At 43.0% G+C, this 15,703-nt stretch overlaps 1 protein-coding gene across 2 annotated transcripts in view; it reads right to left on the reverse strand.

Moving 5' to 3' along the window:
• Positions 1-181: 181 nt before the first annotated feature.
• SUMF1 (sulfatase modifying factor 1) overlaps positions 182-15,703 on the reverse strand; it is a 39,226-nt gene continuing 23,704 nt past the window's right edge. Inside the window, exons 7-9 of one of the 2 annotated variants that reach the window (XM_054216174.1) lie at positions 15,252-15,365; positions 4,624-4,683; positions 182-1,832 (exon numbers count right to left, since the gene is read on the reverse strand). In XM_054216174.1, coding sequence (XP_054072149.1) covers positions 1,701-1,832; positions 4,624-4,683; positions 15,252-15,365 — 306 coding nt within the window. In that variant the 3' untranslated portion in view covers positions 182-1,700. Of the gene's footprint in view, positions 1,833-4,623; positions 4,684-13,068; positions 15,041-15,251; positions 15,366-15,703 lie in introns of those variants that run through there. The other variant, XM_054216175.1, reaches the window with a different exon arrangement.

Raw genomic sequence — 15,703 nt, forward strand, 5'->3', positions numbered from 1 at the left:
CCCAGTCTGCCCCTTCTCAGTTCAGTGCGCTCGCTCTCACTGGATCCCATCAGACAGCTCAGGCTGCGAGCTCCGTGTAATCCTCCCTCCTTTCTACTCTCCAAGTGCAGTAATGATTAGCAATATTTCAATAGTCAATGCTCACTCAAGCTTGGAGGTTTACTTTCCCATTGAAATCTGATCAGATTAATTCAAAGATGTTTAATGAAAGATCTTGTAATAAAATACAGTAACCATAACGCAAACAAAAGCAGCATAAATGGGACACATTCCACCATCTCTGCAGATCAGGAAGACTTTCCCCCTCCTGCCACCCGCAGCACAACGAGCCTTGACTGACATACACCTGATGGTGCGGCATCACAAAGCCTTTTATTTAAATAAAAGTTGTAAGAATTTTCCAATACGTGGAATTGTATTTTTTTCCAGAATAAAAAATAAAACCAACTCTAGGCAAAATCTTTTATAAAGTGTATTCCTTCTTGTGGCAGAGACATGACTTTTAGAAAGATAGAAATAGACTCTTTCCTTATTACTTCCAGTAAAATAGATGTTTTTAATGCATAGATTTTAATTAAACATTTAATGCTGGTAAGGCAGACTTTACTACGCAAAATATTTACCACAGCTTTCATCATGCTCGTGTGAGTGCCAAGTCATAGTGGTGTCATTCTGGAATTGTTTTTTTTCTGCTTGCTAGAATTACCTTTATCCCCTGCTTTCATTATTCCCATTTCCCTTCCTCCTTGCTAGAATGCCTCTCCTTTTAAGTCCTTTGGTTTTTTAGTGTGTTGGGGGTTTTTTTTGGTTTTGTTTGTTTGGTTTTTTTAAACAGAACAGTTTCAAAATTTACCTTATTAGGCCTTAGGTCTCACAGTTACATCTCCCACCTTTTCATTTTAATGATCTTTTATTCGAGTGAAATTATGTGTTAGCTTCAGTTTCTAATGATACCATTTTTGCAGTTTGCAAGTCCCCAAAATAAGCCTGCACCATGTCCAAGAGAAATTCAAAAAGAAATTGCCAGTGTTTTTCCATCAGTAAAAGTCTTTAGCATAAATAAATGCCTGGAATTCTATTCAAATATGTACATAATTTCTGATCACATCATGACCCTGAGGATTATCACCCCTCAGCTGCAGAAGGCACTTTCTAAAGAGGTGCAAGTATCTCACCAGAAAAAGCACCTTTCTGGACCTGATTTTCACTACAACAGGAACGTAATGCAAGGGCTGCACTAACTGCCCCTGGCGATAGCGCTCTGTCTTCCCATCCTCACCTCTTCTTAACCCCTTCAGTTTTCTTTTAAAGCTGTCTAGAAGTTTATAAAGTCCTCGTTTATTGGATTTGAGCTTAGAAATTCAAACTATACATAAATAAAACTATTTAATAAAGATATTTTCTAAAGGAGCTATTAATTAACCGTTTAAAACACAATCGGCATGTTTCTGCTCAGTTTTGTGCTAGTTAACTCCAGAGAACTCTTGCTAAAAACCAAATAGAGTTCACCGATAAAAGGTTTGGTCAGGAGAAAAGTCCAGGCCAGGTTCCCTGAAGATAGATACAGGAAAGTTCTTCAAGCAACGTTGAGTAGTGTTGGATTTTCTTCCCTGAACAGGAACTTCAAAGCACTACATTTTTCTCTTCTGTGTCACCAGCAAGTGACACTCCACGCATCTCTTCTCCTCCTTGGGTGAAATTCAGCCCTTGACGTCCCGGCGTGACGGCAGCTCCGGCGCGGCGTCTGCTGCGCAGCGGAAGCCCAGGTTCGAGGCAGAGCTGTCGGGAGTGTTTTGACTGCGGGCTGCGCAGCGGTACCTGTAGCAGTGAGACTGCAGGGGAAGAGAACTTCAGAGCACATCACAGCGTGCATTCCCTTGGGCAAGGGTTTGTTAGACGAATATAGCTAAACATTTCAAATGCTGTTGGAAAGACCAATGAACTGCCACTGAGCAAAAAATCACTGTGTTAGAAATAAGGGAAATCCCACTGTATACAGAGATCAGCTGCAGCGGATACAAAAGGTAGTTTGAATGCAAAGTGTCTGATAACAGGAGTGTCAACTCATAATACATCGAGCTCCGGGGAAACGCTAAGATGCTCATTCTGCTTCTCAGAGGAAGAGAGAGCTCAGAGCCTTTCTCCGTTTATCAGCGTGACGAGGAACGACTGGAAACGAGCAGGTACTGGCACCTGTCATAAAACATTTCACCGAATGAGATGCAACAAGAAGAAAGGAGTAAGAGGGGGCAAACTCCTTCCCAGTATCTGATGGCTAACATTGTAGGGATATTTATAATCAGATATAATCCGGACTAGTGGCTATGAAAACATTTAAGCTTAAAATTAAGCCACTGATAAGATGATTCAACTGCATTTCAGATACTCCTAGTAGACAACCACAAATACTACAACCACACAGTAGCTGTTTCTCAAAGAATTAAAGGAGGAACCATCATCACCATTTCGTTTCTTTAAGTGAGAAAGGAGCACAAGACTACATGACAGGGCTTGTCCTCGCACCAGAGACAGCTGTCTGATGCCGCTGATGCGTGTTGGTGGGAAATAGCTCTGCGCTTTCGTTGCCAGTGTTGTTTATCTCATGCTTGTAGGATTTGATATTCCTGCGATATACCAGTTTAGATCCAAAGCGGCATTTTACAAGGTTGAGAAAAGGCTTGCTGCAGGGTGCTTTGTACAAGTTACTTTGAGAAAGGCTGTTAGTTTATACCCAGCCAAATGAATCTAAACAGGAGTAGGTCAGACATCGTTACAGCAGCGTAGAGCCGCTGGTCTATAACATGCTTTGACCCTGCCTGGCTGTACAGATTTGGCCATGTCTCAGTGCGCATTAATACACCTACACTCCTTGAAAAAAGGAAAAACTTGTGCTATTTGCAGTGCTACTGATTCTGTTATCTGGCATTAGGAACAGTGGTTTCCGAACTGCAGAACTAACCAGTTTAAGTGCTTTGCTACATTAAATCAGACTGACTGCCCAGGAGCAGTTGTCCATCGTAGCACGGAATGAGGACAGTCACGCTCGTCGTTTCACTGATAACACGCTGGGGTGGCAGACTGGGCATTTATGTAGCAACTCCAGTGCAATCCACCATCCAAGTTCTGCCCCATTTTGCTTTTACTTCAAAAGATTTGGCTGAGGCTTTTTGTTCCTTACCATCCCTCTCATCTCCTCCAGCTACGGGCTCCTGGCCTCCAACAAACACACACCACTCTCATTCAGGCTGGTTCAGCTGCGTATAGTCAGGCTCTGAACCAGGCTTCTGGAATGGCTGGGTTAAAGAGGTTAAAAAGGCAAACATACCTTTTAATTCTTTTTTTCCTTTTCTTTGCGGGGGGTATGGGGGTGAGTTTGGGCACAGCTCCTGAAACAACTGAACGTGTACAACCGCGAGGGTGGTGACAACTCAAACAGGCTCTGTCATCAAGGGAACAGCCCGTGAACCAGGCCATCCCCGCAGAGCAGCGGGTCACCGATGTTTATCTCTGCGAGTTCCCAGCATCTCCATCTAAGGAGACACAAATACCGGCTCCTGCCCAGCAGCCGGGGCACAGGGCAGAGCCCACGCACGCTCTGCCTCCCGCACTCAGACGTCTACCCCGACCCACAGCAGTACTTAGAAGCTGAACTATTTTGAAAATAAAAGGAGCTGCGAAGCGTGCAGGTAAAAAGGTGCAATTTTAGCCTCTGTCAACTCTGAGAGGTAGGACAGCATCTGAAAAAAATCTGAATAGATTTTTAGGCACCTAATAAAGAGCCCTCCTACTAATCGTATTCAGTGGGGGTTTTTTTGTGTCTTGATACACAGCCTAGTTTTATCACCTACAAAAAAAAGACTAGGACAGACTAGAATCTTCACAAGCTTTTAAAATGGGTCACATTATTCATCACTGAAGAAGAGTCTATTCCACTGTTAATTTAATCAAAACTGCTAATTAACATCTGACATTGATTTCACCTAAGAAGGAAATCAGTGTAGAAAATGGGATCTCACTGTAGAAAATTTAATCTAATTATGAGACTGATTTGCCAGCTGCAGGCTTTGAAAGGGAAAAAGAACAGGACAGCTTTAATGAAAAAGGAGATCTACAATGAGCATTTTTTTCCAGCACTGCATGAACAGAGTTTAAAACATGATTTATCTCATGAACAGCTATTGCATTGCGATCTGGCATCCAGACTTTTCAGAAATAATTTCAAGTCCGCTGTCAACTAAGCTGAAACATTCATCTCCCAGAGATCTTGCTGCAAACACCTGATATCCTTTCTGAATCCAGAGTCTTTCTAGAACTAAAAAAAGTCACCTCCATACTTTTACAAGTGTCACCCAGGCACTAGAATAAAAATAGCATTAGAGGCATACCTCAATGGTAACTCTGACATCTAAAAAACCATACTGGATAAAGAAGTTTGTTTAATTCCAAACTAACCAAAAAGCATTCCTTAAGAACATCAGGTATCACTCTTCCTTAAATTGCACGAAAACCCTTAACAAGCACCCAGGCTGCCAGGAAACTCCAGCAGAAGATGGTTTTGTTGTGAAGTCAGGTACTTGCAGGGGAAAGATCAATATGAAAATAGCCCAGGCCTTTTCACATTACCTTATGGCACATGTAGGATCCACCCTTCTTCACTCGGTCCGTCCCCGATGTGGGCCCCTTCTGCAGAGATGAGGACACAGGTTAGTACTCGAGGAAGAAAAACCGCCAATTACAGGGTAAAGGTAAAAAGCTGTCAGAACAGGGAGATGGCTAAGGAGCAGCCATAAATACTCAAAGTCAACAAATTTCAGCTGTGTCTGTCTGAACCAGACAGCTTGAAATAATTCTGTTGTAAGAGGCATGCAGACAGGTGACAGTACTTGTTCTCCCTACCCCCCAGCTGCAGATATTTAACATCAGAGTTGCTGCCCACTGCCCAAGAGCACCTCGTGTTGTGTTTCCATAAAGCACCTGATCACAGGCTGGAAAAAGCACAGTGGCAATCACCAGCAGCACTGAGCTATGAAAATGGGGACCTTTCTGTAGTTCCAGACTTTTCCTAATGAGAAATTAGGAAATTTTCCCACATTGGCCTGCACAGGGAGCAAAATCTGTGATTCTCATCAGTTCCACTGCTTTGAAACAAACACATGGAAACCCAGGAGCCTCCCAAAGGGGTACGGGGAGAACTTAACTTTTCTAAACACGGTTACATTGTTTGGTGGCCAGTCGCAATCAGGGGCTGTAATGCCCCATGTTTGCTGCTTATTCTCTTTCAGCACAAAATCAAGTCTGAAACCCAAGTTAGTGACTGTGCAGCAAGACATTCGTATCACCTCCCAGCCACTATGCACTGAATTTGTTATCATGTGAGATCGTGACAGCTAAAAAGGTCTGCAGAAAGGACTGCACTTACAAACAACAATTTTGTAACTGCATGTACATTTGCAGTGTAAGATTTATTTGAAGTGCTTATGAAATTGGCCCTAGAATTGATTTAACGAGGTTATTTCACTGTTCTTTTCCAATTCCAACTCCAGAGGACAGCCTAATAGTTGCAGAAGAAACCTGGGCTTCCTCAATAAGACACACTCTTGCTTGCTTTGATGCATATTTATTACACAGGCGAGCAATTCCCCCACCTCATTACTTTTAGCTGTAGAAGTTCCTACTGCGCTCATCTCCTGCTTGGAGACTGCTGCTATACTTCACGTTCCCACTCCTGATACCAAACATCCTTACGTGCTTCCTACGCTCCACACGCATTGAGAAACTACTTTTAGGAAGGAGCCATGAGAATACCTGTTTTATTGGAGTGACAAACAAGACCAGGAAAATAAATTGTGTTTTATTAGTCAGGCAGCAAGCCTAGCCTAGAAGTCCATATTGCCACTAAGAATCCTCTCAAAGTTGTAAGATTTGCATGTATTTCTATTTCTGTACATGTTACACTGGCATGCAACAAAAACATTTTCTTATGATGTACAAGCCTCCAATAAAGAATTTTTCACTTAACTTGAGGTACAAGCTGTTTCTTCACTGGTTGGTAGCATGTCTAAATCAAGTCTGCATTTCTAGACAAAACCTTATCAGAAAAACTTGTGGAATAGAGGAAGAAAAAAAAAAAAAAGCTGTGACATTCATCCCTGCACTTTCTGATAAGACCATTACCTAAATCAAAAAATACAGGTTACAAGAAAGCCATCAGCCCAGTTTTTACCAGTTAGGAAAAAAGAATTCATTGCTACAGAGTATGTAACTGATATAAAATAGTATCATAAAAAAGCACCATAATAGGTTAAAAACAGACAGCTGCTGAAAAAGACATTCTGCCAATTATTTGTCCAGCAGCCAGCCATTTATCCTGGAGGTACCTGCAGGGTCCCATGTGTTCTGCAAAGCTTTGAGAATGACACCTTGACCAATATAAATGCAGTCACCAAAGAAAAATTTCACTTCTGCAGCATCTCCTGGATCCAGGAATAGCTTCCCTGTAAGAAGCAGGTTCCTAAAGAGGGGATTTCACACCTCTCCTGCTTTTCTCATTATCAAGAGATCTAGCTGTTCCCCACCCAGCTCCGGCATTACCAGAGGTGAGGTTCTAGGAGAATCAAGAGACCACAAGGATTTGTAACACTGAATATAAACCACGGGGACTATAAGAAACCCCTGAAGCTGATGCCAGTACTACAGAAGGTACTGACTGCAGCCACCGAGTGGGACTGCTTTGGGAGTCTTCATATGGAAAGCTTACCCTATTGAAACTTCAGCAGTTTCACATTTAGTGCAAAATATTATGAGATGGGGGGGGGGAGAAGAAAAAGCAAAGCCTACTACTGCATTTATACCCTACAAATGCTCAAGGAAACCCCACCCACAGGCAGTGTCCGCTCCTTCCCAAGCCAGGGTGCTCCTCCACAGGACAGGCTTACTGCGATTCCGAGGTCTCTGGAAAGAGTCTTCACAAAACCCGCCTGTAGATGCTCCGAGCCCCGCTCCTAGATAAGGCTCTAAACAAGCACAATCAACTCCAACAGCCTGTTAATCTCATTTTGGGGGAAGGCGGGGTAGAGCCAGCCAGAATAAAACTGACCTAAAAAAAGCCACATGAGAACAAGACAAACCAGAGAACAATGGAGCCGCTGAGCAGGATTTCCCATTAAAAAATGTAACGCAAACACAGAGCTGCAGTCTTTGCTATTAGCTCCAAAGTAACTTTTATAAACTAAGAGGAGCACGCTAATTTCGGATTAGAAGGTTTACTGTCCAACCATAAGACTATTGTATGTTTCAGCCATTACAGAGGGATAACATATACTGAAGAAGCATGTGAACCAAAGAAAATGGTAATTGCATAAGCTCTTTTTATTAATTACAAATATCTTATGCCAGGCAAAAACTGAGCAAAGGTTATTTGATAAGGAAAAACCAAGTTAAATTGAAACCCCCCAGCCTCTGAAGCATGATTTATCACCTGCAAAAATCTGATTTAGTATTCTCCAATAGTCTACTCTATTACACCACACTTTAAAAACACTGAAGGTAAAGAGTTTATCATAAAACAACTGGCAAAGTTCTTGTAAAAGCAGAAAAATCGGAGAAACAATGTGCCCATTTGACAACTGTCCATGGGCTGTGTTTAGTTCCCTTGCTGTTGACATCGCCCTGTCTTGCACTGCAGTTGAACAAAGAAAAAGATAAAAGGAAGCTGGGATAAACACATTTCCCATAGTTGTAGCCAGCTACTTACATAGGTATAAAATCAAATGCGCAAGTAACTGTGTGCAAGAGACCGAGTGGACTAACACCCTTCTCAGCTGGTCACTGCGCTCCAGTTGAGGGAGGTTAAAAAAGGAGCGCGGAGCCTCAGAAGGTGAGTGAATTCAGTTCTCCTTCCTAGTGTCAAAAATGCAGCGTACAAGGCCCCTCAGTCTCATTTGAAGGCTATCGCAGAGTTAAAATCCAAACCACAAGACCGAGCACAGCAGGCAGTGATTATTCAGCGCGCAGCTCATCACCAAGGTCCCTGGCAAACCAGGCAGGCTGATCTGAAAGCAACCAAAACTAAGTGAAAAAGACACTGTTATTACAGACTGATGAACATCCCCACCACCCTTTACATTGTTTGGAACTTCTGCACCCCAGGTTTGTCTGCCTGAGGAGAATGTGGCACTGGAATCCTTTCTCTAATGGTTTGCTTTTGCATCCCGTGCAAGCCCCCTACTTAGCGCTAGAGACTGAGGACTTCGAAGTCCCGTGATGATGTGTTGGCATCCCAGCAGCCAAGGGCTGGATTTGCATCCCTTTGCCTCAGGAGCCCTTTACTACAGCTCCCCGTAAGTTCCCAGCTCAGACACCACGGTAAAGCTCCAGGCAAGCAGCTGTCCTTCCCCCGGACTGCATGTAAAACATGTCTTGTTTTACACTCCTTTCTCTACTTCAGCCTTGCTGAAGAAACCTCAAACGTGTCACATGCAGGAAGAAGCCGCCTGGTCTCTATTTCCTTGGCATATGAAGTTGAACAATTCTGTCCAGGTAGGTAGAAAGGTGCTGCAGCTCCTTGGTCTTGCTCTACCTGTAGCGTGAACCATCTTCGTTATGCAAAACAAGGCCCTATTCCCAGCTCCAGGCTGAGGTAAAGGAAGAAGCCAAGTCCCTACAGACAAGCGGGAATAAGAGATTTCAATTTCTTGAAAGGTGTTAAGAGCTAGATGTCCCTTACAGGCAACACCCTGCTTCTGACGCTGCACATGAGAGTTCCATACGTGCCCTTCTGAGCAGAGTCCTTTCCTCAGGGTGGTCTTTCTCCTACCTACATCACTTGCTTAAACTTTCTCTTGTTCTACAAAGAACCTTACCAGTCCCTACATCTTTAGACGCAGAAGTGTAAACTCATCCCCGTCTGAGCGCTGGCTGCTTGGAGAGTACCGAGAAAACCAACCAAACACCAAAACACCTCACTGCTTTGTCTCCCACAGAACTACCCAGACCTCAGGTCTGGCGTCCTGGAAAGCCAAGATCGCCCCAGTCAAAGGCTCCTCCAGAATAATGCCTGCATTTAACATACTTGGTAAAGTACAAGTATACAAACATTATCTCACTTTGGCCAGACAACGTCACAGCCCAGTATCACGTATTTCATGTAATTAAAAAAAGGAGAAACCCTGCAATGTTAGTATTTGCTCATGCTTGTGTCTTCCTTATAGATAAGGGAAACCTGCTTTAATAGTTCTTATCCATAATAAACAACTAATCAGAGCACGGCAATTAAGGTCACATTTGATTAAAACAAGCAAATCTTTGTTCCATCAAACAATACTGTTTTATGCCATTGTCTGGAGAATTGTACCATCTGGTGCAGAAGTTGAAGGACGTTTGCTGTCCCTACGTAGAGCGCCAGAGCTGTTCAGACTTTGATCCCAGATTTAAAGAACAGAATCTACTGTGTATTGGCAAGTTTATTTTGTAGTATAATGTTGTAACAGACATATTATAGTCTGATTGCATAATTACAAGCGCTTAATTCACCACAGGTTTGTTTGGGCTTTTTTTAAATGAAAAAGAAAGTTGTATTTCTTTCATTACATCAAACAAATACTTTCTGAAGTTGCATGATAATTTTCTAGGCCGTCAGCTACACAGCCACTTTTTTTTTTTTGAGCTAAATCAGTTTTCAAACAGAACTGCAGGTCATAAGAAACTATGCACTATATATATATAAAAAACCAAAAAAATCTGAGCCAGAAGTCACCACAGTTAAAATGGCCCCCTAAAGGGATTGTGGTTTGATTGATCTCACACACCACTTGGCTGCTGTCTGCCAAACGATCACTTACATTGTTTAAACAACAACAAAACCCAACTCTAGTGCTTCCTAGTCCTGCCCTTGTGCACCAAATAATAACTGCAAGATCCAGTAAAGAAACACGTTTTGTGAGTATGTCTTAAACTGTGGATTTTTCTCCCACTCATTAGGAAAAAATCAGCCCAGAAGCACTTCTTTCTGCCAGCAGCTTTTCACCACGACCAATGCTGGAGGAGCTGAATATCAGTTTTACATTTTCTCAAGCGGATGTTGTAACTCCCTCCAAACTGAGTTTGACCACACAAAAAACCATTTCACCTACACGATTAAGACACGCTGCAAGGCTGTGGTTGTACGGCTGCGTGGCCCCATTCTGTGCGGCTCCGGGATGTCTTCAAGTGCAAGCCAAACAATTCAGAGAAGAGCAGCAAGAGGCAGCTCCCCAGTCTCCCAGCACTCACTCGAGTACAGAAGCCCTCACGAAAGGATCCCCAGAACGCACAAGGTGTGCTGGGGAAGAGCCGTGGCAGACCCCACTCTGGCACCCTAAATTCAAACGCAGGACAAAGCCCTGCTTAGACAGGCTTTTAGTGGTTGGTGAACACAGAGCACGGGCGAGAACTGTGCTGAGAGGCGAGGGGAAATTAGAACAGGTCACAGTTGAGAGACACCATTCCACTTGAAATTCAGAAAGTTTAGAAGTTATTTCCAACTGTAAAAGTTTTCCACAAGCAGCTATTGTGGATTTGGCTTATTCTGGTTTGTTCTCGCTTCCTGATACAGGAGACTCCCACTGGACTATCCTGCTGCACCAAGTGAGTGTCACTGGCTTGGATACTTCCCATTTTTTCCTGGGGGAGTAATGAGCCCACTGTCTCACGGGAAATCGAGGGACCGTTCACTGTGTTCCAGATGACAAGTCATTCACCATACACAATTTGTTACTTAACCCCCTCCAAATACAGTGCTGTTTGTTTACTTTCACAGCGGGTCTAAGTACAGCCCACCGACCCCCACTGGTCCAGTGTGCTTGTAAAATGGGGACACTTTCATTTGCTTAAGTCAAAACCAGAGACATTTGCAGTTCACAGATCTGGTGAGAAGAAGAATTCCAAATTGCTCCTTATGTTCTGCACAAGCCACTGCTATTACACAAATAAGGGTTTGGACTAGACTAGTCGAGGAGGCTTTTAGTTGTAGAAGTGTCTAATTAAATTCTTAAAGAAAGGTCTGTACGAACAAATCTCCAGTTATACTGATGCTCTGCTCTTAAAAGTCAAGCCCCTACCACATTACGATGCCTTTCACTTCCACCGACTGGTGAGTCTGGCTGCATCCCCCAAACCTGCTACTGCTAACGGTGTCCAGCGCTGTGGCACTTCACAGCTTACCACTTCGAGGACACAGTACCAAGCTCTGTGTTCTATCTACTAACTGAGCTGCATAAAAAAAAAAAAAAAGTCTTTTAAGTTTGTTTATTTGGCTTCAATACTTACCTGCACAGGTCCTATACCTGGCACAGAAGAGGAAGAACGTTTGTTCCATTGTTAGAGCATAATTTAAATCTAATACCTTAAAAAGCAGCAAACAACTTACAAAGCACTTTCAGGTGTCCCAGTTTATTTTTGCTCCTGGTAGTTATTTGTGAATGCAAGCCGATCAATTACAGGAAAAAAAAAATACCTGTGTGCCAAATTCCATACATTCCTTGTAACCTGTCCACAGTGTACCCAAAATCTCTCCAGTACTAGAAAACCTCTTTGAAGATTTCAGATGTTAAACTAAATGCATTAAACTTTCACTAAGCTCTGACCCTCTAGAAGAATTCTTAGTCTTTTAGGCAGAAAGAACACATCCTATATATAGGTTACGCTGCCTTGTACTCTGGAGGGACTTAAGAGATTGGCTCTGATAGATATGGTGCTAATCATTTTTAATGTCTCAGAAGATACGGCAGCCAGGCTATTTTGGGACACCTTTTCACATTATGAGATTCAGTTTCCTTATCCATTTAATCAGAAAAACCCTTTGGAATTCACTTTGAAGTGCTCTGCCTCAGACACTACATTCTGACAATTAGTTTCCAACAAAAAAACCCCAACATACTAAAAGCATCATTGTTAACACCTAATTTTTAAAAACTTTCTGAAGTGTCTGCAAAATGTTTGCGCCAAATTTAAAAACCTAAGCAAACTCAATAGCCACTTGAGTTTAAGAGAGCAAAAGTCACACGACGGTTGTTTCTCACCATCGCCTTAATTCAACACGGAAGCTCTGCTGCATTGACATTATGAACACAAAAGCATCTCGTTTAAATAAGTCGTTCTAATGAAAATGCAGCACTGCAATACTTAAGAAAAATGATTTTTTTAATTTTTTTTTTCCGAGCATCATACCACAGTAGCTATAGTTCAGCAAAATATATGATTCTACCTGGATTTTGTGCAACTCGGACAAGCTGAGAAGGCTGACACAGACAGAGAAATCTATTTTTCTTTATAAAACAAAATAAGATGCAGTTAATTAGCACCAGTGGCAGGGAATGGATTAGCTGAAGGCTACTCTTTGGATGAAGATTCCTGGAGGTTTTTTTTCCCACAATTACCGCAGTAACTTCCACATGAATTAGTTGTTCCATGCCTTTCACCTACAAAAGCCAGTCACCTTACATAAAAAAAAGCTCTAAGACTTTGCCAGGGATGACACAGAACCTGTAACAGGTATCTGTTTAAACAAATGATGCACAGAACCTTATGCTTACCTACAGACAAAAACAAACGAAAATCTCTAAACCTATTTAGGTGCAATAGACCCAAGATCTGTGACTCCTAAGTTCATAGAATCACAGAATGGTTTGGGTTGGAAGGGACATTAAAGCCCACCCAGTGCCACCCCCTGCCCTGGGCAGGGACACCTCCCACCAGACCAGGCTGCTCCAAGCCCCGTCCAACCTGGCCTTGAACCCCTCCAGGGATGGGGCAGCCACAGCTTCTCTGGGCAACCTGGGCCAGGGGATCACCACCCTCACAGCAGAGAATTTCTTCATGAGATCTCATCTAAATCTCCCCTCTTCCAGTGTAAAACCATTCCCCCTCGTCCCATGGCTCCCCTCCCTGATCCAGAGTCCCTCCCCAGTTTTCCTGGAGCCCCTTTAGGGACTGGGAGGGGCTCAAAGGTCTCCCCAGAGCCTTCTCTTCTCCAGGCTGAAGGTCTATATATAAACAACATCAAAAGTGTTTTTATTCCCTATACTTGGCCCAGTTACTCTATTTTTGCTTCCCAGTGTTGCCACTTCTTGCTAGGGAAGACGACTCCTAGAGAGCCGACTGCTTCTCCTGGCCCCGAGTGGCCACTGCACAAAGAAGGAGCCACAACTGCAGTAGGTGTTGGACTGGGAGAGGAACAAGAGGGAGAGCTGCAACATGCTGCGAACAGCCAGAGCCGTGCTCTCCCCAGGGACAGACGCTGTCTGTCTCTGAAAGGGTGGGCAAGGGGTCCTTCCCCCCACCCCAATTAAGGCACCACATACCGATGCGGGTTCCAGGCACTGTGGTGAAGCTTCAGCAGCAAGAGGGACAAAGCAGAAACTTCCCTGGCACAAACCATGGAGACCACAGAGTCTGGAACTGAAAGCTCAGCCCTGCTCACGCTCCGCCTCCCCTGACTTACCAGGCTGCAGTCAAATCAATACTCTACTCTGAAAGTTTGCTAGTTTTGTTGTCCTTCACTTTCATCTAAATTTACATTCTGCCAGTTACTCAAGACTTCATCTTTAGAAATGTTGCTCTTAAAGTGGCCTTGTTTCCATTCATAAGGTACACAAAAAAAATTATCCTTAATTGCATGTGAAAAGCCCACCAGAATGGAAACAGAACTGCAAGACAGCAGATGTTTCTTCCCTAATCAATCAGTATGCAAACAGGAAAAAAAAATAATTCTAAAGCATCAGTTTGAATGCTAAATGTAAGCTCTATATAAATTTCAGCTGTATATGTATGCAAGCCATCAGCCAATGTGGGGAAAAAGACAGGCGCATTTATACATTCAAGAGACAATTCATGCAATACAGCTTTCCATTAGTACTGAATTACAGAAACTGGCCGAAAATTTTGGCTACTATGAAATACTTAAATCACATCATATGAATTTGTGCAGTATGTGAGAAAAGTAGTAGATGGAGATACAACACAGCCAAGGTCCCAAAGGAAAATGAGGTTCTTTAGCTATTGCTAGGCCACTAACACAAAAATTAAAGAATAGGCCATCCTATTTTAAGATCAAACAAGAAAAAAAAGCTACAGTCCCGAGCATTTCTTGGGAAGATGCATGTAGCACACTGTCCGACAACAGCTGATGTCACTAGAGGGAACTGCGGCTTCTTACTGGGATACAACTAATTAGAAATGGGCTGATGTGACTGGTATGGGTTGGGAGGTCTCCAGGTGCCCCATCAGAGTGGTGAAACTGCTGGTACAGACCTAGGGCAACCTAGACCCCGAGGTAAGTCTATTTCTCATGCTAGCAACCTCCTCCTAGAAGGCAGAATGTCAACCTCTGCAAGGTACAGAACAGCAAAAAAAAGTTTAATAAGCTCCTCAAGCCATTTCTAATTCCTGACTTCCCAGAAAGGCCTGCAGTCATGTCCGGCATACCAAAGACAGGCTACACACATCAAAGAGACCACAGCACGGGGACACTCAAGTCCTGCAAATGGAGAGCTCCTGCCCCATGAGGTTTTAACTGTTTTTCTCATTACAGACAACGGTGTCTGAACAAAACAAGCTCTGTGAGAGCAGAGCAGTGCATTTCTCAGGTTTAGTCATCCTGGACAAATAAGAGAGGAAGAGAGGTAACATTAGAACTTGAATCTGCTGAGAGATACTGCACGAGAAACGCCCCCCCCCAAAGCTTACCCTGCAGGACTTCTTTCTCTGCCTGCCACAAAGAAAACCAAAGATTAACCTGTCAAAGCTAGTAAGCTACTTCTCCCCATAAACTTCAGCTTTATTACACATTGAGTTTTAAATGAGCTAGTAGAAGCCATAAAAGATAATTCAGGATGGTTTATTCTCTACTTATAAAAAAAAAAGTAGTAAAACTTGTAGCAATATAAGCTAACAAAAAAACTTCCTTTTTTTTTTTTGGAAGTAATTCCACTGCAGTGGTAAATTCTTGATTTATGGAATACAATGCCAGTTTGGAAGTATTCAACTACTAACCAGGTGTGGAGGCCTATCCAGAAAAAAAAAAACCAAACAAAAAACCCTGCATTGCAATTCCAGTGTTGATGATCTCTAGTGTGATACTTCCTAATTCACCAGAACACAGCCCATCCCACCCCAGACACAGCAGAGGGGAGCAAACAGTAGGTTTTCAAACAGCAACCACATCAGAGTAGCAAGAGGGAATGCTACACTTTACGTCATGCCAATAAAATACTTACAGGGTTGTGAACTTCATCTGGTGAATGATGAACAGTCCACCAGTCAGACGTCCATTCCCAGGCATTTCCTACCATGTTGTACAAGCCATACCCATTGGGAGGAAATGCAGTGACCTATACAAGATATATAACACAAGTGCCAGTTCTCTAAGCCACTCGACATGAAATACAATTTTTAATCCTGAAGACCAGTCTGCTGAAGGTGCATCTGTCTCTCCTAGGAGCTTCTACCTTCATATCTCAGAAGCAGACACCACATTAGTAGCGCTGAACCGTAACACTTTAACATACTCCATTTAAATAAACCAGAATGAAATAATGAACTATTATCATCCTTCATGTGCTTAGCACCACATTCCCACTATGGCATGTAGCATCTTCTCGTTGGTTTTGGAGGTTGATTCTCTAAAGAGAGGCACTGTTGGACCAACAGACACAGACCTGCACGTGGC

The sequence above is a fragment of the Rissa tridactyla genome, chromosome 10 (genome assembly GCF_028500815.1).
Source record: "Rissa tridactyla isolate bRisTri1 chromosome 10, bRisTri1.patW.cur.20221130, whole genome shotgun sequence".
Taxonomy (NCBI): domain Eukaryota; kingdom Metazoa; phylum Chordata; class Aves; order Charadriiformes; family Laridae; genus Rissa; species Rissa tridactyla.